The 27,112-nt window shown below is 41.7% G+C and overlaps 1 protein-coding gene across 1 annotated transcript in view; it reads left to right on the top strand.

Moving 5' to 3' along the window:
• Nucleotides 1-14,956, top strand: part of AMD1 (adenosylmethionine decarboxylase 1) — a 41,066-nt gene extending 26,110 nt beyond the window's left edge. Inside the window, exons 3-9 of the mRNA XM_037894638.2 lie at nucleotides 3,792-3,918; nucleotides 7,606-7,708; nucleotides 10,100-10,142; nucleotides 10,240-10,384; nucleotides 11,689-11,781; nucleotides 11,878-12,033; nucleotides 12,704-14,956. Coding sequence (XP_037750566.1) covers nucleotides 3,792-3,918; nucleotides 7,606-7,708; nucleotides 10,100-10,142; nucleotides 10,240-10,384; nucleotides 11,689-11,781; nucleotides 11,878-12,033; nucleotides 12,704-12,844 — 808 coding nt within the window. The 3' untranslated portion in view covers nucleotides 12,845-14,956. The remainder of the gene's footprint in view (nucleotides 1-3,791; nucleotides 3,919-7,605; nucleotides 7,709-10,099; nucleotides 10,143-10,239; nucleotides 10,385-11,688; nucleotides 11,782-11,877; nucleotides 12,034-12,703) is intronic.
• The last annotated feature ends 12,156 nt before the right edge of the window (nucleotides 14,957-27,112 follow it).

A 27,112-nucleotide genomic window follows, 5' to 3' on the forward strand; every position in this document is an offset into this window, starting at 1 on the left:
TAAGCAGAAAAGAGCTTGTGAGAAACTCCTGAAGAAATTGTATTAGAAAACCTCTAGCATCTGCAGTCTTGTACTTCATTGCTGTTTAATCTGTTACGAATCCATGGCTGCAAAAAGTGCACAACTAGCTAAACTGTGCACACCACATAACCCCTATATTTGTCTCTTAAAAGAAAAATGAATCTATAGTAATAGCATTCTCCATAAGTGAGCCATCCACGGGAAACGAATATTTGAACAGGTCTGACATTGCGTCTAGAAGAAGGGAGTAATAAACATACATAGCCAATATATATCAAACACTCCATCTCCCAGTTCAGCTAATAGTGTACTTGAGTATCTGGCTAACTGAAGTTCAGGTCTATGAGTAGTCACTGATTTGTAATGAACATGTGGCTTTAACACAGATGTTGGTTGTGTGCTATCTTACATAACATGTATCTCATGCCATAAATTGAGGCAATCTGAATTCTTACTAATTGATTATGAAATGGAGAAGACTGCCTCCAAATAGTATATAACTCAAGAACAAATTCTGGAGCTGGCAAACCACTTTGAAAGGGCAACTTATTTATTCAGCTGGCTAACAGATTCTGCAAGTTTCTTACTAAGGTTAATTTGTCAGTGTGATCTTAAATTCACCTCTTAAATCAAAGGATCAGACCAGGTTAGTAACTGAAACTTCCATAAATGTATCCATGATTAAAGGCTGCATCTCATTTAGTATATGCCATTTAAATTAACTTTCACTGTGGCTAACAAATGTCCTGTTCTCCATTTAGTTTTCATATTCAGTTTCTTTAAGCCATGGTTCAGTTTAAAGGTATATTGATGACTAAACTCAAATATTCTAATTCTGGAATGCCAGTATGGACAGACATGAATCTATAACCTTCTGGCTACTATATCTTCACTGGCAGATGAAGTAAGTTACAGTTCTGTCAAAGCTGCTCTGCCTTTCTTGATCTAATTTTTCACTAACTTTTTCAGCTGAAACTTATGGGGCCCAAATTGTCACTTACACAAGAGGCACTTATACTCCTATGGCATCTTAAAGGGGCACCATTTAAGCTTCTAGAGCAGTTTAAAGGAAACTAATGTAAATGAAAATTCAAGGCATGGTTTGAGCAAACCTTGTGGACAATATACAGTCTGTTCTCCTTAGTGGCTGTGCAGTTTCTGCATTCTTCACAGAAATATCTGCACTGTTCTAGGTACAAACTTCTTCCTATCTAGCTTGGGAAATAAGTAGCAATTGATAGAAGTGTAGAATATTGATAAAAGAAGCTAATGTCTTCAGGGAAAAATTCATGATTGGCAGGGATAGGGACAGTGAGGAGTCTTTAAAGTATATTGGAAACAAGAAATCCTAGCAATTGTATAAGCCTGTTATTAGAGTGGTAAATAATGAGGATAGGGCAGTCATACATAGAAACATAAACATAAGAATGGCCATACTGGGTCAGACTAATGGTCTGTCTAGCCCAGTATTCTGTCTTCCAACAGTGGCGAGTGCCAGATACCTTAAAGAGGGAAACAAATATTTGATAATGGGATCTTCAGTGTCGGGGAGAGAGGTATAAGAAGATCCAATAGTTGGAAGAAGGTAGACAAAAGTCAGACTGGAAACAAGGTGTAAATTTTTAACAGGGTAATTAACTGTTGGAACAACTTATCAAGGGTTGTGGTGGATTTACCACCAATGGCAATTTTAAAATAAAGATTGGATGTTTTTTGATAGATACATGCTCCTGTTCAAACAGGGAATTAATTTGGGGAAGTTCTATGGTCTGTGCAGTTTAGATCAATCACAATGATCCCTTCGGGCTTTGAAAGCTAAGATTTTATAAAAAGCAGTGAGATTTTGTTCTGTCCCACTTCATTCCTTCAGTGCCTGTATATAAAGCTAATTAATCTTAGAATAGAATTGCTCTTGTTTCAGGGAAAGCATTTCAGTAACTAAAGCTGTAGTCCAAATTCCATACTTGCCTAATATCTGGGAAAACATATATACTGCTTGTACTGTAGTCTTGTCTTGCTAGCCTAGAACCTATCTCGCCCACTATTATAGTGAATAGTAACGAAACCAACCAAAAATGTTTCCTAAAGAAACATAGCATTTTCAGGCAAGGAAAGTTACTTCCTTTTAGCCAAAGATGAATTAATTTGGTGTATTAGATAGTGGTCAGACAATATAATCTGAAACAAATGCTGAAAACATGGGCATTATGGATCTGATTATTCAAATTAAACAGTCTTTCTGAGATTTACTGGTAACCCTTCCTTACATGAATGCTAATGTTGTTTTCTAATAGCTGTATTTACTAATCAAGATTTGTGAATCTATATTATGCGTCTTGGGATGCTCATAAAACTGAATTGTACATGAATGCCTGCCTGTTTTTGTTAAAATGCTTTCTCAAATGCAGTTGCAGCAAGTAGACAGTAAATTATTCAGCTGCTGCTTTTATCTGATACATGCTTATTCAGAAAAGGCATATTAACTATTCAGTTGTGGAGGCTAATTCCACACACTTGTACTAAAGAATATTGATATCTTATTGTTGACATCTCAGGCCAAGACTTCGAAAAGTGACTAATGACTTTTGGATGTTCAAGTTGACATCTTAAATAAATCTGATTTTCAGATTGTGTTCCTGGCTTTTCTGATAAATCAGGCCCTTTCTAGAAATTCCAAGCACCCACAATTGGCAAATGATTGGGTCCCTTCGAAATGTTGAGCTGGGCACCCAAAAATAACTAGCCATGCCTTAAAATCTTGGCTGAAATCTTACTCTGATTTGTAATACCTAGGTGCAAAGGCCTATTGCAGCAGCTGGCTTTGTATGCTGTAGTTACCTACCTTAGCATTGATAAACTTGGCTCTAGTGTGGTGGAATTAGTCTAATCCAGAGGTGGGCAAAATATGGCCCTCGGGCTGGATCCGGCCTGTCTACATTTCTGTCCAGCCCCCCATGACTAACATTTCTGTCCAGCCTCATCTGCCCCTTTGCGATCTCCAAGTCTGGGACACTAAAAGTCCCAGAGGGCCGCTCCCAAAGCAGCTGCGGCCGGCTGCTGCTGGCACATCTCTGCACAACCCTGGTGGAGGGGACATGGCTCCATGCACTGCCCCCGCCCCCAGCACTGTCCTCACAGCTCCCATTGGCCAGAAACAGGCGAATGGGGAGCTGCAGGGGTGGGCAGTGCATGAAGACCTGCTTCCCCCCTCCCCACAAGGGGCGCACAGAGATGTGCCAGCAGCAGCTGGCTGCAGCTGCTTCCGGGAGTGGCGTGAGGCCACAGCAGGCAGGCAGCCTGCCTGAGCCCTATTGCGCCACTGGCCGGGAGCCGCCTGTGGTAAGCACCTTGCAGCTAGAGCCTGCACCTCACACCCCTTCCCAAGGTCAGAACTCCCTCCCAGACCCTGCACCCCAATCCTCTGCCCCAGCCTGGAGCTCCCTCCCAGAGCCCACACCCTCTTCTGCACCCCAACACTCTGCACCAGCCCAGAGCTCTGTCCTGCACACAAACTCCCTCCCAGACCCCGCATTTCCTCCATTAATAACATAGAAATGTGCAGCCCGTGACAACTTACCAAAATTAGTGGATTGGCCCTTGCAAAAATTATTGCCCACCCCTGGTCTAATCATTGCTCTCCAAATCCTGCCCCAAGTTTGTTTTGTACATAGAAAGTTTAATTTGTGTATACTATAACCTTTGTTGAGGGTGCTTTACAAAGATCTAAACCACCAATCCATTTTTAATGTAAGACATTTTCTTTTTTTCAGTGAGAGTAGCATGTTTGTCTCCAAGAGACGTTTCATTTTGAAGACATGTGGCACCACCCTCTTACTGCAAGCACTGGTTCCCCTGTTGGAGCTTGCTAGGGAGTACAGTGGGTTTGACTCAATTCAGGTAAGCTGCCAGAAATACAACTAACAAAGATTTGGTGCAATGTACTACTAACGACCTTTGAATTCGTGTTTCTCATGTAGTCTTTCACAGCTTCCATGGACTCTGCTTCCTTTAATGATGTAATCTCCTCTCCTATAAGTTTCATACCTTTCTGTACCAAGATGGCATTAATAAATCCTGTTTGTACTTTTTAACTTTTGTTCCTTTTTAAAAAGAACATGGTCAAGTTACCTTAATGCTTCTGAAATGTAACTCAGAGTTTGAAATAAGATTGCTTCCTTAGTCTTTAAGAAACATTTTTCCTTTGTATATTCATTGGATTTTATTGTAAAGTTGTCAGTGAGAGCTAAAATGTTGTTTATGTGGACTTAACTCTGAAGAAAGCTCTAGATTCTACGTGATTCTCCCCCCTTTTATGTGGGGGGGAGAATCACATGGAATTTGCAAACAAAAGAAAAGAAGCAGTCTAATCTTAATTTTTTTAAATGTAAAAGGTTAACTAGATAAAGTAGCTAGTCAGAGATCTGTATCTATTTAGAGTGAATGCTCATTTTTGCCTCCTTTGGTATAGGAGATCTGATAAATAACTCATTCTTCTTTGGGTATGTCCTTTATGGGTGCTCCACTTCAGGTGCACATATGCTTCTTGGGTCTTCATTGGAGATTTTTCTACTAGCAGTGGCTGTTTGGCCTGTGCATGTGCCTTATGCCTCCTTGTGCTGAACAGTGAGGCTACATAGGGATGCACAGACAAACTGCCTCGGTTCCTTTACCACCTTGGCCTGAAACGGAGCTCTAGTGTGCCCAGCTTGATTGTGCCTAACCAATTTTGTATTCTTCTTATAATTTTGTTAATATTAGTTAATTGTTAGCGGTTATAGTTAAAGTGTTAGTAGTGAGAATAGAGGATTTTTTCTTCTTGGGGAGGCTTGTCTTCCTGGCAAGGCATGCCTGGCTTCCAGGTATAAATGCTGCCCCTCTTGCCAAGAGGCTATACCTTTGAGTGACAGCCACTCCAAGCCTCTTGCTTGAGGGAATCCCACATGTCCTGGAAGTGCAATGTCTCCCTAGCCATCATGTTGAGGACAAAGAAGAACAGGGAGATTAAGCTCCAGACTATTAATGATAGACCAGTTACTTTGACCAGTGTCTTGAATCAGGTCAGGAGATCCCTCCCCTCCGTGCATCTGTCTCCAGACAGATCCGAAGCAGGCTTCCCCGAAGAAGTGGAGGTCGTTGGAGGATTCTGAGAGGGCTCCCAAAGAGGAGAGGAGTACAAACTCTTAACTGAAGGACCCTGTTCCAAAAAGTCTCAGGTCCCCTGTGAGATCTGTAGTCTCTGGATCCTTGACTTCTCAATTTGGTACCATTGAAGGACTCCTCCAGTACTAGAGGAGCTGGAAAGCCCTGGAGTTCTAAAGCAGGGGTCTCAAAATCAATTTGTGCCAGTCTTCAAATCCTCCCAGCAGGCCAATAATGTCACTGAAGATGGTATTCAGAAAAGAAAATGTTTATATTGTATTTTTTTATTTTGAATTTCTTAGAAATAATAAAGCTGCCATACAACTTTATACACTTCTTTGCCTGCCAGAGAGTTTTTAGTGTTTGCCAGACACCTGGCAATGCTTCATTTCTGTCAGTTTGTTAATGTTTGGCCTCCATGACTGAGCAGTTGAAACCTTCAGGATTGCAGCAAGGTGTGCATCAGATAGTTGTGTTCGGTATTTTGACTTTTTTCCTCACAATGAATATAAACAAGTGATGCTGCCTCCATGGCTGCCTCTGCCCGGCAACTAATGATGATATCTCTGTCCCTCTCCCCCAGCCAATGGGAGCTGTGGGGGGCGATGCCTACATCGGGCATTGCTGGCAACTGTCTGCCTGCGTCTCTCCTCCACGGACTGCAGTGGGGAGGTTTTCAGGCTGCAGATGGCCCACGGGCCGGGAGTTTTGAGACCCCTGTTCTAGAGGGAGACATGGCTCTTATAGGTCTTCAGTATTCTGTACTGGGGATGAGGATGGCAAGTATAAGCATCCTGGTCCAGTACAGTCAAACTCATTCCTCTATTGGCATCTACCCGTTGGTACCCTCGGTACCAAGCAAGCAATGGAACCAGACTCTGTCAGCACCTACATCAGTATGCCCACCATTGGCAGTACCATCAGCTTTGGTTATCATGTCCTTCACTAATGCGTCAGTACTCATTCTCTATTCAGACCTTCAGGAGTTTAGATATGCAAGGGACTTACCCATAACGGATGAGCTGGAATCCCTTCTCCTCGTGGGTACCAAGTCTATCAATACTGAAACCTCAGTCTCCAGACGGCTGTTGGCACCCAGTACTGCAGGACTCACCACATTTTAGCTCAGTTAGCTCAACTAAGGTCCATTTGGCCACAATATCAGCTTTTCATCTGGCTGTAGAGGGGCCTTCTATATTTGCTAATCCTGTTTCTAAGTTTAATGAGGGTTTGGCAAATCTCTACCCAAGACTGGAGACCCCACCTCGACATGAGACCTCAACATGGTACTGAATTACCTTATGAAACCTGTGGCAACCCAATCTCTTGCATTTGTCTGTGAAGGCTCTTTAGTAGCCATCTTTTCAGCCTGTAGAGTTGGGGAGATTAGAGCCTTGCTGGCAGATTTCTCCCTTCACAGTATTCTTCAAGGATAGTTTCTTTATGCCCACATCCTAAATTCTTACCTAAATTTTTGAGTTCCACCTTAACCAATTCATATACCAGTGTTTTTCCTCAAGCCACATAACTCTCTGCAGGAGTCCTGTTTCCATATCCTGGATGTTAGAAAGGCTCTCTGGCCTTCCACTTAGATAGGACCAAGCAATTTTGAAGGTCACTCAGGCTGTTCATGTCTTTTGCAGATAGATCCAAGATATCCATGATTTCTGCTCAGACTATTGAGATGGATATCCGGATGTATTGTCACTTGTTGTGAGACTGCAGACATTCATCCTTCTAAAGGGGTGATAGCACATTCTACCAGGTCACAAGCAACATCCACAGCATTGCTTAAGAAAGGCCGCTACGTGGGCTTCAGTACATACGTTTTTGAAGTACTGAGCTTTAGTTTAGTTCAGATCCGATACAGCGGTTGGTATTGCAGTACTATCTTCGTTGTGGACCTAGTTCCAAAGCTCCCCCCTCTCTTTGGGGGAAACTACTCAGAAGTCACCTGAAGTGGAGCACTACTCAAAGAAGTAGTCACTCATCTTTTGCAGTAACTGCAGTTCTTCAAGATGCGTGCATCTATGGATGCTCCACTACCTTCCCTTCTTTCCCTTTTGCTTGTTCTCTGTGGAGACATTCAGGTGGAGAAGGAACTGGGGACAGTTTGCCTGCACATCTCTGTATAGCCTCTGTCTGACATGAGAAGGCATAGGGCATGTGCACAGGCCAAACAGGCACTGCAAGCAGAAAAATCTCTGATCAAGAGCTCGAGAGGCACAGGCGCACCCTAAAGTGGAGCACCCATGGGGGTGGGGGGGACATCTCGAAGAACTGCAGTTACTCCACAAGATGAATAACCTCCTCTTTTCTGATTTGTTTAGTAATGGTGAGCTTTTGAATGTAATTATACCTCTTAGTTGCCATCCAACTAGAATGTAAAAATCTCTAGAATAGTACCCAAGCATACCAAATATGTATGTTGACTTTATTTTTCAGAGCTTCTTTTACTCGCGTAAGAATTTCATGAAGCCTACCCACCAGGAGTACCCACATAGGAATTTCCAGGAAGAAGTAGAGTTCCTTAATGAAATTTTCCCAAGTGAGTTAGTGGAATTGTCGTTGTCTATTTGTGTATTAAGAGCATACGTTATGTATTTAGTTAAGTCTGTCTAATAAGTTATTACTGATTCTTCCTGTGGCAGTCATGACATCCCACACATGCTAAGTGGCTGTAAGAGTTGTTGAAAATATTACTGTAGCTCGGGGTGGGCAAACTTTTTTGTCCTGAGGGCCACATCTGGGAATAGAAATAGATGGCAGGCCATGAATGCTCACAAAATTGGGGTTGAGGTGCAGGAGGGGCCTCTGGGTGGGGGAATGGGGTGTGGGCTCTGGGGTGGGGCTGAGGGGGGGGGGGTTGGGGTGCAGGAGGGGGATCAGAGCTGTGGCAGAGGTTTGGGGCATAGGGGGAGGCTCAGGAGTGCAGGCTCCAGGTGGCGCTTACCTCAAGCGACTCCCGGAAGCAGCGGTATGTCCCCCCTCCGGCTCCTATGTGGAGGCATGGCCAAGCGGCTCTACATGCTACCCCATCTGCAGGCACCACCCTTGCAGCTCCCATTGGTTGCAGTTCCTGGCCAATGGAAGCTGCAGGGGCGGCGCTTGAGGTGGGGACAGCATGCAAAGCGGAGCCCCTGTCTGCCCCTACGCATAGGAGCCAGAGCAGGGACATACCACTGCTTCTGGGAGCTCCGTGGAGCGGCCCTCGACCCTGCTCCCCAGCGGGAGCTCCAGGGCTGGATTAAAACAGCTGGCAAGCCGTAGTTTGCCCACCCCTGTTGTAGGTTTTCACAGCCAGTACAGACTGTCTCGGACTCCTCCACCTCTGAACCAGAGATTGTACCTGCTAATTTCCTGACCAGGGTGTATGAGAGAGATTGCATACCATAGAAAAAATAAATTTTAAAAGGAGCCTGGTAGGCTTTGAACTGGTAGTACCTCAGTTTTAAAGACCTTGGCATGCATACCCACAGTGCAGCTCTACTGGCCGGGAATATAGCTGCTTCACTGTGGACAGGATAAGAAGTAAGGGGCTTAAATTGCAGCAAGGGAGAGTTAGGCTGGACATTGGGAAAACTTCCTAACTGGAACAGGGTAACAGAGAGGATGTGGAATCTGTCAGGTTTTTAAGAACAGGTTAGACAGTCACCTGTCATTGGTGGTCTAATGATTCATAGTTCCCTCAGGGCTGGGAACTGGACTAGATGACCTTTGAGGTCCCTTCACATCCTATCTTTATTTGTAGAGTTTTGATATGCTTAAGCCAGCGGTGTTAAAATCGTAGTGCTCCTCAAACAGGTGGCCACTGAGGATACCCAGCCTAATAACTACAGCAAGGTGGCTACTACTGTAGTACTTCCAAGGTCCTAGTAACTTTTTAAAAAAAGCATTCAGGTTTAGTCTTGCACTGAAGTGGCTCTAAATCTTTCATTGTGAGGTTCCATGCTGTGTCTGTTAACAACATGTGTTTGATATGGAACATGCTTCTAACTGCTGGCATCATAAACTCAGCCTGGGATCTGAAAATTGAGCTAGGTTCTTTTCTTGTGTCACCACTAGCAAGCTTTTGTAGCCCACATTATGTCCTGTTAGGAACTTGTAACACCCCACTGTTGTGAGTGAGGTGAGGTATGTGGAATGATAATTGAGTGGAAAGTAGTAAACAGTCGTTTTGACCTAAAAAATGGAATAAAATGTAGCTAACATTTAGTGGTGGTGGCTTTGTAGGTTTCAGAAACAAAGCAGTGTAATCTTGTTAATGTTAGATGAGATTCTGAATGTGCACAGAGAGCAAATCGGAGTAAAAGGTGCCAGTCAATTTGCACTGTTCAAAGTAGAACCACACAGTTCTAGGCAGTTTACAAAATTCAAAATGAGAATTTTAAATTTAGAGTACTTTCAGTTAAGAAGTAAAAGGAGTCTAGAAGTTAATATATTGATCCTGAATGATAGAATATACATCCTTATATTAATGTATTCAGTTGCTGAGCTAGTGTTCTTTTTAGGTATGTTTTGTTAGAGTGAACAGCTAGCTTTTGAGCCTGCTATTTAAAGACCTAGCCTATAAATGTGTATTGTAATGGGTCACAGCTCTGTTTTTAATTCTCATTGCCCTTATGAATAAAACATACTAAAGATGTTTCATAAAGGTAGACCTAAAAGATAAATAATGGCCTTGTGTGACAGACAAGCTGTTAGAAAAGAGAAAAATGAACATTATCACAACTGCCTCTGATACTATATTTTGAGTATCCTTATTGACAAGATTTGGCACACTACACCTGTTCTTGTAGATGAGTAACAACCATTTTATATGTCCCATAAATGACTCTTGCATTATCCTTGTTAAGAATAGAAATTAGGTTAGTCCCTTCACTGAGAGGGGAATCAGCTGTGGTGCATTATAAATGGACTTTCCTTCTGTCCCAAATAGATGGAGCAGCTTATTGCATGGGGCGTATGAATTCTGATTGCTGGTAGGTATATTTTTAAGATTTTGAAATCTGTTTTCTAAAGTACAGATCAGTTTGAAGTGCTGCTAGTATAATACAGGAGTGATTATATATTAAACAGGTATTTATACACTCTGGATTTCCCAGAAAGTGGGGTAACCAATCAGCCAGATCAGACACTGGAAATTCTGATGAGCGAGCTTGATCCAGTAGTTATGGACCAGTTCTACATGAAAGACGGTGTTACTGCAAATGATGTCACTCGTGTAAGTCTGGAGTTTAAATTTTATATGGGATGGTCAGAATTGAGCAACTGTAGCTTCACCTAGCACTTGCTGATTCATAATCCGCATCCTATGGTAGAAAAAGAGATTAACAGGGAAAATGCCATGGCAGACAAATAGTTCAGACTCTCTCCGAGCCAAAACAGGTTGGGAATTCTGGAGACAGAACTAGTTTTTGCGGAAGAGTATCTTTCCCCTCTAGTGTCCCAATTTCAACTCATTTGAAAGAGCATTGTAACATCTGTTGGAAGCAACTCCCAGCTCTTTTGCTGATGGCAAGCTCTTACTGGTGGTCTGGAAAAGGAATGAAGGAGTATGGGTTCCTTAAGAGAAAAAGGACATGAACCTACTGACTGAGATTGAAACGGACAAAATGTAAAACTGAAGAGATGGAGACTGCCAGAAATAAAAAGAATGGACAGGTCAAAGTCAGTAGCTTAATTTTAATTGAACCATATGGCTATCAGTCTAAAATGCAGACAAGACTTCTCCCCTAAAACTGTGAAGGTTTAAAAAATCCTCTTTTAAGGTGAAGGTTGGGGAAGTTCCCCCTTCTGATAAAACTTAGGTATGAATTCCATCTTTTGTGCCTCCCTCCCAAAATTTTTGACTCCGGTAAAAAGAGTGTCACTGCTTCTCACTGAAATATGCATATGACTTCAACAGTATTGTGACTTCATCTATTTTTCCTTCTAATTAATGTTATGATTTGTGTTCTGTTATTTGATGGCTTTTAAGTGAATGACTGTACAGTGCAAGTACTGTCTGGGAGGTCTCTACTTTCAGTGAAATAGAACACTACTTTTAGAACATGAATTAAGGGAGAATGTTGTTCAGACTTCAAAGCAAATCCAAACTGTCCTCATTACTCACTTTGGGACTGCTGGGACTATTAAGCTCCATTTTTATCTGTTGCAGTCATAGTTGCAATTGTCAATTACACCCTCATCCTTAAATTTGCTTTTCAGTGAAACATGCAGCTGGCACTAAGACTTAGTATGAAAATATGTTAAAGATTTGAAGAAAAGGGGCCAGGCCACTTTGACTTGTGTGGCAGGTGTTCCTACTGGGGTAGGGCTGGATACAAAGCAAGTCTTTGTATAATGGGCCTCTAGTAGATGTTAATTTTCTTCTTTCCCTGTCCAAGCAAGAATTCCGACATCCTTTCTGAGCCTGGTCTCTCAAATTGGAGTTCATTGACTTTGGTAGCCAGACTTGTATAATACAAAGTATGGAAGCTTATTAGTATAAAGTGCAAAGTATGTAACTTTACTTCTGCGTTTCAGGTGAGTGGAATTCGTGACCTGATACCAGGTTCTGTCATTGATGCTACAATGTTCAATCCTTGTGGGTATTCAATGAATGGGATGAAATTGGATGTAAGTTTCATACTTTTTCTGCTGTCATTGAGCATTGACAACTAAATCATTAAGTTTCTATGAATTATTCTAATTTACCTTTTCTGTCTTCCTCAGGGAACTTATTGGACTATTCACATAACTCCAGAACCAGAGTTTTCTTACGTTAGTTTTGAAACAAACATTGGTCAGACATCCTATGATGAGCTGATTAGAAAGGTTGTAGATGTTTTCAAGCCAGGAAAATTTGTTACCACCCTTTTTGTTAATCAGGTAAGTCTCCTTTCAGTAACTGGCAACTAAATAAGGTGGTAATAGACATAGATGCTAACTAAATAAAATATCCTTGCTTTAAAATCATTTATCTCCCTTCTCCATTTCCTATAATTTCCATTTACATTAATTTGAACAATAGCTGCTTGGGCTAAGGAGAAGCAGCAATCTTCAGGGTCCAGACAGTCTTCAAAATTTTGGCATATATCAAACACAAAACTTAGAAATCAGTTAATCTGGACTTCAAACCAAGGCTCTCTAAAATATCTTTACATTCTCATGAAATTGCTAAAATACAGGAATAATCAAGCTTTAGAATTTTCTCCAGTCACTTTTGGATAGGCATTGTGATAGGCAATAAGAGCTTGATTATTGGTCACAACTGGTAGTTCTAGAAGCACTGCTTTTAAGTGCTGATCAGGTCATCTAACCTGCATATCTGCTACAGAAGCAGTATGAAAGACCTAGGGGGCCGGGTAGGAAACAGAATTGTTTCTTCTTAATAGTCTGCAGTGGCTTCCTACAGCACTTTCATTCAAAGAAGCACATTGATGATTGCTTCCCAAGAGCATGCCACAAACTAGTTTAAAAGTTTGTATCTGCTATATATGTTAATTTAAGTAAGAAAAAGCTCAGAAAATGTAAGAATTTAACTTTTTTTTGTTTCTAGAGTTCTAAATGTCGCACAGTGTTTTCTTCTGCCCAGAAGATTGAAGGGTTTAAACGTGTTGACCGCCAGATTGCTCAGTTCAATGATTACAATTTTGTTTTTACCAGTTTTGCCAAGAAGCAGCAGCAGCAACATAGTTGATTAAGAAAAATGAAGAAAAAACGCAAAAAGAGATCCCTTATAGAAGGTGGTGGCTGCTTTCTAGATAATGATTCAGGGGGCCATGCTTTCCACTACCACCTTGTAGTTGCGGGAAGCCCTAGATGTAATCATAGTATAATCATTTTGAATTGTATGCATTATTATATCAAGGAGTTAGATATCTTGCATGAATGCTCTCTTCTGTGTTTAGGTATTCTATGCCACTCTTGCTGTGAAATTGAAGTGCATGTAGAGAAATGTTACTGTATGAGACTTTACAAAACTTGTAAAAACAACTCAGTTAGGATTTCACACAGTATAGCTTTTCTCCAGGTATCACCAAAAATTCCCCACAGACAAGGCTTTCGTCCTCATTAGACATTGGCTTCAGCCTTCTTCTCATCTTGGGCAGTTTTGTTAAATTGCTGCCAGATTTTTTCATCTATGCTGTAATTTTAATCTTTAGACGATTTCTTGACAAATTTTTGTGTTCTCTAATGAAATTGATTTCTAAGTCACATTTCAGTGGTTGAATCGAAGTTCTTGCACTTGATAGAAATTATTTGGCAAGATTGAGAATAAGTAAAGACTACTACAGATAGGGGTGCGGTTTTTTATTTGAGATATAATAAAATTACTCTTACTCATAGCTTTAGTCCTTTAAACTCATAGGATTTTGTTCAGAAAGACTAAAGGGCAATATGCTGTAGCACTGTGGGATAATGCACTAGCCTTTCACTTCTAGAGACTTGGGTTCAATATTAGCTTAGGTCAAGTCTGGTCTCATCTCATTTACTGCCCAAGTTGATGTTTGTTTGTAGGGTAGTCTACATTCAGAGGAGGCCCAGGAAGTTATTTGTCAGGATACAGATGCTTTGGCATAGTTGAACTGGTACTTTGCAAAGTTGTTACACTGTTGCTTATATTTTTTCACCTTTTTTAATCTACTCAAGCTACATGTTTTTAAGACTAACTTACTAAAGCTGGTGCGCTCAAATTTGTTGGCAGATAGACCTAGCCAAAAAGACTGTGGAATTTACCAGGCTAGCTATGCTAATGAGCTTGGGTCATTCTCAAACTGTTACACATTAACTTTCATTTCCAGTTTTCAGAAAATATGCTATAAACTGGTATAAATGTCTTTGTTTTGTCATTCCAAAAAAAATCAATGCCTTTATCTTGTGATTGAAAGTCCTGTGACGTTGTGCATGTGACTAATGCTATATTCAACAGTGTTGTGACTTCACTGGTTTTCCTCCTAACTAATGTGGTGGTTCCTTTTACCATGACTTGATGGCATTAAGTGAATGACTGCATAGAACAAGAACTGTCTGGGACACCTGGACACAGTGAAATAGAATGCTATTCATAGAACATGTGTAAAAGTATGTAATTCAGTCACTTAATGTCTATTGACTAATAGATGCAGGCTTTCAAGAGTTGGCATATTTTCAGCTATGTCTGCAAATACTGTGGGATTTTAGCAGATGTGAGACCAAGTTAATAACTACAAATTTGAGACTTCCCTCTTGTCCTCACAATATTGTTTTGACTTTCTGGATTGACACAACGGTGTTTTTGTTCCTTCCGTATTTATAAATGAAGCACCTTTTTAGTGTTTCTAAACTAAGAAATCTGCTTGGTTAGAAATCAAGTGGTTGGAACATTATTTTGACTTATTTTAACCATATTGTTGATTGAAGACTTCATTGAAGAAGTTATCTGCCAATGTTAACAATTTGCTTCTGTAGATGGCACCGTGTTTGTGGGTTGGTTTTTTTTGGTGCTTTATATTTTGAGGACCAATATTTTAAGTGGTTTTTGTTCTTGAACATTGTCCAAACTGATTTGACATTATGTTGGCTTGAGGTCCTATAATACAAACAGACCGAAGATCCCTTTTCTGAGTAAAGTTGAAAAAAATGCAAATTTATATAAACAAGCCTTGAATAGAAAATGAAAGCTGTTGAATGGATTATTAATGAACTATCTTGGGTGATCAGGAGAGGGGGAAGTATGGTTTTATAATTTCTCTATGGTGTTAGACTTTGATAATTTAAATATATCTGTACCACAAAACTTAATGCTTCAATAAAAGTTTGCTTAATAAAATGTCTGTAGTGATGTAGTGTTACAAATCACACTTTTTGTGCTTTTTTGTACAGCTTAGTTGAAATAGGAATCCGAATAATGTATTCATTAGCTTGAATTTACTTCTGCGCTTAAAAACTTGGGGATATGCATTGCATACATTGAACAGAATAGATACTTATAGCCCAAAGGGACAATACACCAAAACAAGTCAAATGAGATGTTAAGCTGCTCTTATGAAGGTTAAAGCTATTCTTTCCAAATAAATACTTAACACATTAACCAAATATCAGTTTCTCCTATGCTGTCTACCCTATTATCCAATCCGTCCATGCATGCCTGATAGCATTAGGAAGTTCATGCCATGAAACATAACTTGGAATTCAAGCCCCTTTATTTTGCACATTTTATCTCTTACTCTGAAACCTATCATGAATACTGGGGGTTAACAGCCGTGTTATTCTGTATTCGCAAAAAGAAAAGGAGTACTTGTGGCACTTTAGAGACTAACCAATTTATTTGATAGTTGCAGTAGTGTGCTCATCATACTTAGTCTGTAAAGTCAGTCTGAAACTACTGGCTAAAGTTTAAATCTAGTGTACTATCTCTTGAGGTAATGCAGACAAGTCTCCTCTTCTGGACAATCCTAAGGAGCAGGAATTAGTGGCTAGCGTTTAGCATGTTTTTCAGCTGCTCTTACTGCTACACTTAAATACAAAATTGTCTAGCCTTTTCTTATGAACAGTCCTGGAGCAATTTGTTTGAACTTCCAATTAATCTCCATTGGAGAGCTCGCTAGGGAATGTGAATCCCAAAAGCATCTTGCAAAGAATAAATAGGAGTAGCTATGAAATATTTTAACTGTCATGAAGTCTTTGCTAATCATGTTTCATATAGAAGTGGTTTGAATCTTTAAAGCATGTTTTAAAATGTTCTACATTCAAAATAACTTCTACAAGTTAACATTAAATAGTTAATCAGAGTTTATACTGTGACTAAACCAAAACTACTCATTAATCATGTGCTAGTCTAAATCAGTGATACTGAGACTGTGGCTCTTGAGCCGCAAGTGGCTCTTTAATGTGTCTTCTGTGACTTTTTGCAGTACATATTAAAACACTGATTTAATTAACCCAATCAGGATGCTTTAACTGTGTTAATAACCAATTAAGTTATCAGCTTGCACTAAGTTATTAACTTGTTTGCTGTGAGAATAATATAGCCACTACTGTGGCTCTTTTGGGTAATGTTGACCAGTAATTTGGCTCCTGAACTACTTAGGTCTGAATAGCGCTGCTCTAAATTATCAGTGAGCATTTTGAGCTGTTATCCACTATTGAAAACTTCAGAAATATTGAAGATAGCTGGATGCTTGGAGTAACCTTGTCTAAGCAATATGTTCTGATCTTTAGCATTTCTGTAGTTACTACAGTCTGAGATTAAATGTACCCATTTTATTTGACAAGTTTACAGTTAAAACACTAAATATTTTACCTCTGGAGGACTTAAGAACAGAATATAAGAATGGCTATACTGAGTACGAACAATGGTCTGTCTTGCCCCATATCCTGTCTTTCAACAGCGGCCAGTGCCAGATGCTTCAGAGGGAATGAACAGAACAGGGCAGTTTATCAAGTGTTATTGCCTGATGTCTGGCAGAGGTTTAGGGACACCCCGAGCATGGGGTTGTGTCCCTGACCATCTTGGCTAATAGCCATTGATGGATCTTTCCTCCATAAACTTAACTAATTTTTTTAACTCTATTAAATATTTGATATATACTTGTTTCATCTTGTCATTCATAAAATTTTAAATCTAATTCCAAAAGTTTCATATCTTACAGATCCTAGGAATCAATAGTGTGAACCATTTGGTTTGTCCGGCCACTGACCTTGAAATTGGAATTTTTGCTTGAAGTTTTCATAGTAATACTCTACTGCTGCTATTATATAGCAACTTGATTTTTGCATATAAACAAATAGAAATATGAAGATTGGGACTGTGGCTCAGTGGAGCTGTGCTCAACCAGGCTTGTTACGTGACTGGATACATAATTGTTACTTCGCTGATCCTGTTGATTCCTTAACTTTATCTGCAGTCTGTGGGAGGTCTTAAACAATGTAGTAGGCTTTTCAGTTAGTCTGTATTGTAGGGTGTATGAGCCCCATTAATGGACCTCATTGTGCTAGATACTGTGCAGTCTGGCCTATCCAGTCAGATAAGAGGCTGAAGCAACGCACCCTTGTCAAGTGTAAGTACTCATCTACTCCCTAAAGGGAAGTGCACTATGCAAGATTGATAATAGTGATAGGACTTGCAGGCTGGTAAATACATACATCCATTCTTTGGTGGGGAGAGGGGAGAAGGAGCTTGACAAAGAAGTAGGATTGTACGCTCAGTATTTGATCAATTGCTGAACTTCACAGCCACACTGTGGTCCACTACCTACAGTTCTAGTTAAAAGGTCCCCATTATCCCTCTTCTTCAGGGTCGTGTCCCTGAAGCCTTTGTACACCCTAAAACATGTAGGACTGCAGGTCAATTGACTTAATTAGCACTGAGCTGTATTATGCAACAGTTCCAGTCAGAAATAGGGCCTTATTCTGTTAATGCTTTAATCTTTGGCCTTGGCTACACTTGCAAGTTAGAACGCATTAAGTCAGCCCCAGGCACCCTAACTCCTGAGGTGTCCACACTGGCAAGGCACTTAGAGTGCCTGGACTCTGCAGCTGGAGCGCTCCTGGTAATCCACCTCCACGAGAAGCATAAAGCTTGCTGCGCCCTGGCTGAAATGCCCGGGTGTCAGTGTGGATGATGTGTTGCATTACTACGCTGTGATTGGCCTCTGGAAACGTCCCATAATCCCTTGAAGTCAAGTGGCCACTCTGGTCATTGGTTTTAACTCAGCTAGTTTATATTGTATTAAAGGTAGTATACCTTGTCTACAATAGACGTAGTTACCATGTGTTAGCTAATGGGCTAATACCACACCTTAAATTGTAGGAGTAGAGAGGTGATTTTACATCTGTATAGCATTGGTGATATTCGAATACTGCATAAAGTTCTGGTGTCCATATTTTTAAAAAGATGTTAAATTGGAGAGGGAGCAGAAACAATTTAAGGGCTTGGAGAAAATGCCCTTATACTGAGAGACTTATAACTCAATTATTTTAGTTTATGAAAAGATTGAGGTGACTTTGATTACAGTATGTAAGTACTTTCACAGGGAGAAAATATGGGGTACTAAAGAGCTCTTTAATCTGGCAGAGAAAGGTATAAGAACCCAGGGATGGAGGTAAAAGCCAGACATTCAAGGAAGAAATAGGCACACATTTAACAATAAGGTTGATTAACCACTGGAGCCAACTACTGAAGGAAATGTTAAATTCTCAATCTCAATGTCTTCCAGACTAGTTGGAAGGTATGCTTTAGTCAAACATGTTTGGTTTCAATATAGAGGTGACTTAAGTGAAATTCTATAGCCTCTGTTATACAGAAGGTCAGACAAGCTAGTAGTTTTCTGACCTTTAGCTCTTTCCTATTCAGAGATTTTGTTTTACAGAGTATTACAGTGCTTGTAACTGTAAATTATCTAATCTGCTAGAGTAGGCTTTAGGAAACTGCTTAAAGCCCTTAGGCAAATGTTTGGTATTGCTAACCTAAAACTCATTCTCTGTTGTTTAAAAGATCAGTTTCAAAATGAAACCTGACAAAGGTTTTGATATCATACCGCGTCTTGAGCTTTGTAAAACTCATGGATGCTAGTATCCAAAGGAGGTTTTTATTCTGTTATCGTTTGGTTACAGGTAATTTAAGATGAAAAATAGCACCAGTCTGGCTGAATTTTGAACTTAAGTAAATGAAAATTTTATACCAGCTTTTGGGCTGTTGCCACAAATTCTTGAAGCTAGCAGGTTTAAAAAGTAAATATTTTTGGATAATGACCAAAATAGGGCACCCTCCAAAGCAATAACCTTCCTGTGGTACACTGGATCTGAGTTACACATTCTCCTCAGCATCTTCCACCAAGTCAGAGGATGAGGAAGATCAATACCAACAGTATATTTACTCACCCAAAATTTTGCTACAACCCTCCATGTCATACAGAGAGCCCAGCTACTCTTCACAGGACAGATACTGTGACCTACAAAACCTTGGCCCATGGTTCCCTGTATCCTGGACCCAAGGCTCATACCCTATTAGGGACCATCCTACTCTGCCCAGACCACCTTTAGCCTGAGGAACTAACGCCTCCACCAGGGTTGCTTCATCTGTGGTGTAGATCCCACAGACCTTCCCACTACCACAGGTACAAAAGGAAAAGAGAACAAAAACCAGAGGGTGACCTCCCAGTGATCCTTCCTCCTTGTCCCCTTGTGAAGCTGTAGTACCACCAACAACCCCACAAAGGTTCCCAAGATGTATTAAAAAGAATATCTGGGGCTCTTCAAATCCCTCTTGAGGAGCTTGAGGCACAGACTCAGGTTAGTGAACATTCTCCAGGCTGCTTCAGTGAGAAAAATACTGCTCCCTATCAAGGCTATCATGGACCCAGGCAAAGCCCTGTGGCAGATGCCTACGTCTCCAAAGGTAGATAAGAAATATCAGGTGCCTCCCAAGTATGTAGCAGCCAGAGCATCTGCAAATGGGAGCCTGGAGCTGACCTACTCAATTCTGCTCCTAAAGCAGTCTATGTGGCTATTTTGGAAAGAGCTTTTGAGCTTGCTCCAAACATCTGTGTCTGTTGGTCTTCCTGCTTCCACACCTGCCTCTTCATGTCTTTTCATATCTGGTGCTTTCTAGTACAACCTCTGTATTCCTCCATCCTCTTCTGTGGATCTACAAGACTCTGCCTCAGAGATCCCAGATCCACTTCTTCCTTTATCTGTTGTCTAGAGATGGTAAAAGAAATTCAAATTCTGCTCCTCCTTTTTTCCCTTGAGTTCCCAGCTGCAGAAACATAGGGTTTTCACATGGATTTTTTTTTTGAGCATGCATCAACCAACCCCTACCTACCCTCTCTTTCCCCTCCCCCCGCCCTCGCCCCCAAATGTGCAGGGACAAAGTCCTTAGAATATCAGGGTTGGAAGGGACCTCAGGAGGTCATCTAGTCCAACCCCAGGCTCAAAGCAGGACCAAGCCCCAACTCAATCATTCCAGCCAGGGCATCCCCTTAATTTCTAATGTCCTATCCCCAGTGGTTAAGGGTAAGAAGCAATGGGCTTAAATTACATCAAGGGTAGTTTAGTTTGGACATTAGGAAAAACTTCCTGTCAGGGTGGTTAAATACTGGAATAAATTACCCAGGGAGGTTGTGGAATCTCCATCATTTGAGATTTTTAAGAGCAGATTAGATAAACACTGGTCAGGGATGGTCTAGATCAGAGATAGGAAAACTATGGCCCGCGGGCCACATCCTGCCTGCCCCTGGAGCTCCCAGCCCCTGGCTGCTCCCTTGCTGTTCCCCTTCCCCTGTAGCAATGCCGCTGTATGGGCAGCACTGTGGGCGGTGGGGCTGCGCACTCCTGCAGAGCAGAGTGGCAGCGTTTCTGGCTCCGGCTGGGCAGCGCAGCTGCCAGACATGCTGCTCTGAGTATGGTAAGGGGGCTGGGGCCAGGGGGTTGGAAAAGGAGCAGAGGGTCCTGGGGGGCAGTCAGGGGACAGGGGGCGGTTGGATGGGGCGGAGCTTCTGGGGGGCTGGTCAGTGTACAGGGGGGTTGGATAAGCGTGGGCATCTTGGGGGGCCTGTCGGGGTTGGTGGTGTGGATAGAGGCCAGGGAACGAGGGGGTTGGATAGGTGTGGTGTCACGGGGAGCCTGTCGGGGGCGGGGATGTGGATAGGGGTCAGGGCAGTCTGGGGACAGGGAGCAGGGGGGGTTCGATAGTGGGTGGGGTCCGGGGGGGGCGGTTAGGAGCAGGGGTGTGGATAGGGGTCAGGGCAGTCAGGGGAGGTTGGATAAGGGGTGGGGTCCCGCGGGGCCTTTCAGGGCTCAGGGGTGCAGGTAGGGCTCGGGGCAGTCAAGAGACTGGGAGCAGGGGGATTGGATGGGGGTGGGGTCCCAGGGTTGGCTAGGGGCGGGAGGTCCCGGCAGGGGGCCATTAGGGGGACAAGGAACGGGGGTTGGATGGGTCAGGAGTTCTGAGGAGGTCAGGAAGTGGGAGGAGGTGGATAGGGGGCACTGCCTTCCCTACCCGGCCCTCCATACAGTTTTGCAACCCCAATGTGGCCCTCAGGCCAAAAAGTGTGCCCACCCCTGGTCTAGATAATACTTAGTCCCCTATACTCATGGCAGTACTGGACTAGATGACCTCTTGAGATCCCTTCCAGTCCTACAATTCTATGGACAGGGACCACGCGAAAGGGAAGAGAGTAGTACTTCATCTCCTTGTAAAACATTGCACTGAGTGGCCAGAAATCTGCAAAAATCTTGAAATGGAGACACTGTACTAGAGCTACTCACCACTGGGTATGTTTTCTTAAAGGATGTGTTCAAAAGTGAGACCTTTACTACAGCTACAGTGCAGTGGGCGACCCACTGAGCCAGTTTGCAAGATCTGTTTGCCCGTGATCTATGCATTGTGAGTTCAAAATGCAAGTCATTTGAGACACCATCGGATCAAAAATTTTGGCCAGCTAAATCTCCAGAAGGCCTAGGAAACTGAAGTTTTTGTTGCAGTCTTTCCTTGAAACCGCCCCTTTAAGAGGGAGGTATGTTTGATCTTTGGAAGAATCACAGGTTAGAACTTCCAAATACTGTAAATCCCTGGCATTTGCAGGAAAGAGAATTCCCCATCCTGTGGAGTGGCCCTAATCATAAAGCTTAATCATGCACCCACTGAACTCAGAGGTAATGTTGCCAATGATTGCATGGGGTGCAGGACTGGGCCTCAAGAATTGCTGAGCACATACTCACATGACCAGTCCCATGGAAATCTATGTGCGAGGTCACATGAGTGTGTGTTCTGCACTGGAACTGTAATCCAATGCTAAAACAGTTTAAAAGCAACCCTACATACAGCTTCTATACTGTCAATGTGAAAAATGACTTTTTTATCATGACCATGAGCAACATTAACTCAGAAGTGCTTTTTAATGTTAAGAAAAGCTTAACTTTAAGCTTTTAGGCTGAGTAAAGAGATGATTTTACTGTTCATTATATGGTATTAAGATCTAAATTGGCCACTTATTTGCATACTGGGGATCACCAACAAATAAGTTGTTTAATAAATTATTGTATATACTCAAACAATAGACAGATGGATGCTATACTTTACATTTCTGTGAAAATTCTGTTTATTTCCTAGTTTACACACACACTGATTACATCCTTATTTCACAACAAAACGGAACTCAGCGCACAAGTGAACTCTATAGGGTCATGGGTTTTTTATTCCAGACTTGGTCAATATGTACCTCTTTGCATCAGAAACTGTGGTTTGATTTTGCAAATAACTGTTAAAAATAGCTGCTTCTTACTCATCTGATCGGCTCCCTGTATGTATTGAATCACACTCTCTTACTTTAGTGACAAAAGTAAGTTCTGTATTTACTGCTTATTTTACACTTGCTAGAGCTGCACAGCCAACAGGACTAAAAACATTGATCTGCACTCTATTCTGACTTATGCATCATCAACAAAATTGTAAATTCCAGTTTTAGGGCTAAATTCTATTCTCAGTTCTACCTGTTCAGCTTTATTGAAGACAATAGGGTTACGTAGGTGAGACCGAAGAGACAAATGTTCGAAGTACATTTTTCCACCTTATGCTAAAAGAAAGACATACATTGGCATTCAAATATTGTACAAATTGTGCTTCTTTTCATTTGAAGGTCTAACAAACTGTAGTTGCTAATCTTCAGTTTTAATTTTTTGCCTGAAGTTCAGTGAACTTTGAGATATAAAGACTTTAAAAAGGCTGCTCATTTAAATACATAGTTTGTCTCATTTTATTCCCATATTTCAGATTCTATTTGAACATTTTAAAAGAAAAACTATAATGAAATAAAAGTTTTAAAATTACTCCTCCTGCCCAACTGTCTGGAACTAATGCTGTTTCACATAGTACACACCTGAATCAAAATCTGGTACACGTAAAGAGCAAGACCACATGCAGAGTGGCTGTAATTGCTTTGTAATAGCTGAAGCAACAGTATTTAGAAACTGATGAAGAGACTGACTGGGATGTTGGTAGTACTAATTAAAGCAAGCAGAAGTAGTAGAAAATTAATAAGTGAACAGCCAAACACCAAAACATACAGTACACTTCTGCTATTTTTAAGTGTTTGTGTTTAATTTCTTCAACATACGTTGGGAGGGCACACTAACTGTACACTTTTTATATCATTAAGATTTGGAAAATTGTATTTGCAGCTGTTCTGTATTACATTCCCTGAACAGAGATGCCAAACAATCCATATCTGTATCTCAAACTCTTTCATTCTATGGGCCATTACATAAGAGAAAGTTCTACTCTCCTAACCTCCCAGTCCCCTGATACTTGTGTCATTGGATTACTGGCTACTAGCAACAACAAGCTAATTTAAGGGGAGGGAGCCTATCCAGGAAGTTAATTAAATAACAAGCACTTGGGCCTGATGAAAGGCCTTTAGGTCTCAGTTCCAGGGAGGTGCTTACAGAAAGAGAAGCTCAACTAAGGGAGAAGAGTTCCCAGCAGACCACAAGTCCTAAGGAAGGCTGTCCAACCTCTGAGCTAAGGGGCATGACTTTATCTCAAGTTGATTTGAATTTAATAACATAGGGGAAATGTGTCTTGCGCCCCCCTTTGGACTATGCCAGGAGTAAGGCCCTGCAGCTGCACATGCTCAGTATGAGCCAGCTAGGCTGCCTGTCAGATTGGCTGAGGAAGCTAGCAGGCCAGTTCTTAAGATGAGAAGCAGCTTGATGGCTGCTCAACACACAAGCCCATGGACTGTCTGCGCTCTTCTCTCGTCAGAGCTCCACTGCTCCAGTCCAGATTCTGCCCTCCAGCCAGCCTTGTACCCATCCTGTCCCAGCCTTGCTCCCTATTGGCAATCTGGCTCTGACCCTCATCTTTGATTCCAGATTCTAACTCTGTCTTGACCCTTGGCTCTGGCATTTGGACTCTTGACTTCGGTTTTGACTGTCAGCTCTGATTCCGGGTTCTGGCCCTGTATCGACCCCTGGCTCTAGCAGTCAGGCTCCAACCATGAGGCCTGACTACCTATGACCCAGTCTCATAGAATCATAGAATATCAGGGTTGGAAGGGACCTCAGGAGGTCATCTAGTCCAACCCCCTGCTCAAAGCAGGACCAATCCCCAATCAAATCATCCCAGCCAGGGCTTTGTCAAGCCTAAACCTCCCCCACTGCAACTTGAGACCATTACTCCTTGTCCTGTCCTCTGTGTCTCCTGACACTGTGTAGTGTTCTTAAGGGGCCCAGAGAGAAGAGAAACTGAGGAAGGAAGTGCCTGCACTGACACTCTAGGTGAGGAGAGGGTGCAACAGGGTAGGCACAGGTATGACCTATGACAACTTGATTTCCAAAATATTTAAGTTATGCAGACCACCAGAAGGGCTCAATGGGCAGCCATTTAGAAACCCTGATTTCTATTTTGCTTTCCAGCTCCTCTCACTCGCACCACCACGCAGCATGCAATTGAAAAACCAACTATTGAAACAAATGCAGGATTAAAAGTAATCTGATAGGCTAATTTTGTTGTGCTTTGTAATAAAAGATTTGTCATAGTGGAGGGGTTGCATCCACCAAGATCTAACCGGCTCTATTTCTTCTCCAGGTTATTTCTTCTATTTCTTCCCCAGGTTATTCTTAAACCTGGAGAAGCACTATCTCATTGTGTCTGTTCTCAACTTCTTTCATTAATCAAGCTTGACTGTAAGACTTTGGCATAAGTGCTGGCCAATAGATTACATGTTATGCTTCCTGACATTATTCAGTCCAATCAAGCAGGCTTTGTCCAAAGAGAGTTCTAACTCGCCCACATATACAAGCAGGCAAGTACTTGATCTTGTACAGCACAAGGGCAACCTCGGGGTGTGCTGAAGAAACAGCTTTTTGTAGAGTGGAATGGATGTATTCTGTATTTGGCCTAAACACTCAAGATAGAAGGACAGGCTATGTTAGTACCAAAGAGTATATATCTCAGACAGTTTAGTGCAGTGGTTCTCAAACTAGGGCCACCGCTTGTTCAGGGAAAGCCCCTAGCGGGCCGGGACAGTTTGTTTACCTGCCACGTCTGCAGGTTCGGCCGATCGCGGCTCCAGGCCCATGAGGGCTGCAGGAAGGGCGGCCAGCACATCCCTCGGCCCGCGCCGCTTCCCACAGCCCTCATTGGCCTGGAGCGGCGAACCGCGGCCAGTGGGAGCCACAATCGGCCAAACCTGCAGACGCAGCAGGTAAACAAACCGGCCAGCCCTCCAGGGGCTTTCCCTGAACAAGCGGCAGCCCTAGTTTGAGAACAACTGGTTCAGTGGTTTGTTAAACTTTCTGAATATTTAAAAAAAAAATGTATATAGGAGAAAAATATAGTAAAATTAAAAGAATTGATGAACACTATTTAGACTAGTGCCTGTTGTATTAATTTAGATGGAATATATGGGCCAAAGGCTTTTAAAATAACCCAGGCACCATCCAACAGCTGGAAACAAGGTTTGGTACACAGAGACCTCAGCCTGCTTAGTACTATGGTGCACACACCTTTAAAATCCTTTTTAACCTTTTATTAAAAATACACAAATGAAAAACAGTTAAAGTATTTGAAATGTACAATATTAATTAACACTTTCATTTTAACAACATTCGTTGGTCCCTTTCCCTTTAACTGGAGTTTTTAGAAGGCAAAACCCCCTTGTTTAACAGGCTTTTAGATGGTATCAAAGATAGAGATACTTGTCTTTTGGGGGGAAAGGAGAAGAGATTAGTACTGATGGCCTGAAGCTGTTGTTAAAGTCCAGTCCTGTTCCCTAGAAGACAAAACAAGAAACAAGAAAAAGAACAGCGAAGATAGAGAATGCAGATTCTGTCTCCGGAGATGACTTTCAATTGCAACCTCACTGCTGGAAAAACACAGGCACAGCACATGCCTTAGCCATTCCGAAACCTGGAAAATTCGTACCAGCATCAGGCTGTTTGGGTCATGACACTGCTTTTAGCTGCCCCTTGCTGGTCACAGGCTTACAGCAGTGTTGAAAAATATGCAGTCTTAGCCAGCTACACCACTCTTATTAGACAGAAGGAAAAACTCAGACGGATAAGAAAGAAAAGAAATAAGGTAGGAAAGAAAAAAGGATACATTTGGTGGGAAGTGGGGGGAAGACAGTGTCTTACATCCCAGGTGGTGTTCAGGATTCAGCTGGAGCTGTTGATGTCATCTGGCTCCCTCTCTCTGGCCCGATCCCATCAGGACATCTCCCAGGATTGGAATATATAAGGAGATGATCCGGGTGGCAGTCATGATTGCAAAACTCATTCACTCCCCTTCTTTGAGTCAGCTGGTGTAGTGATAACCTCCATCTGATTGTCTATTTTCCCCATAAAGTTTCTCTTTTTTAAGAACCCCCAAAGGGAGTGACAGGTGAAATAGCCCATCCCCTCATTATTTCTCACACACCAATTTTGGTTAATTGATTTTTTTCAGTGTCACACCGTTCTTGTTTAGCAGGCATGATCTTAACACAGTCCTTCAATTATAGCAGTAGGTTTTTTTATTTGGACTAGTTCACTCTTTGTTTGCCTTCTGCACCATTTCCCAATCAACATTTGTTGTTATAGGTTATTGTGACATTTCATGAACTTTCACTCACTTTTCACAGTTGAGCTCCTAACTATTACAAACATCTGAGCTAATGCAAGTCAACAGCTTTAATCTAAAGAGGAAATCTGAGATCATACTTTAAATTTTGTAGGTACACATTCTAATTTCTTTTAGACAGACTACAACAATGATACTCAGACCTCAGTGGTTCAGGAGCCAAATTAGCGATAAACATTAGCCAAAAGAGCCACTGTAGTGTGAATTCATTGTTTCATTTATTATAATACTATATTCCTTTTTAAACCATATGACAGGGGAAATATATAAAAATACTGTGGCAAAATTGGCATTACACATATTAATCTCACAGCAAAATGACTGACCAAGTATTATTTTATCAACTATAATTGGTTAATAACA

This window comes from Chelonia mydas, chromosome 3, assembly GCF_015237465.2.
Source record: "Chelonia mydas isolate rCheMyd1 chromosome 3, rCheMyd1.pri.v2, whole genome shotgun sequence".
In the NCBI taxonomy this organism is placed as follows: Eukaryota; Metazoa; Chordata; order Testudines; family Cheloniidae; genus Chelonia; species Chelonia mydas.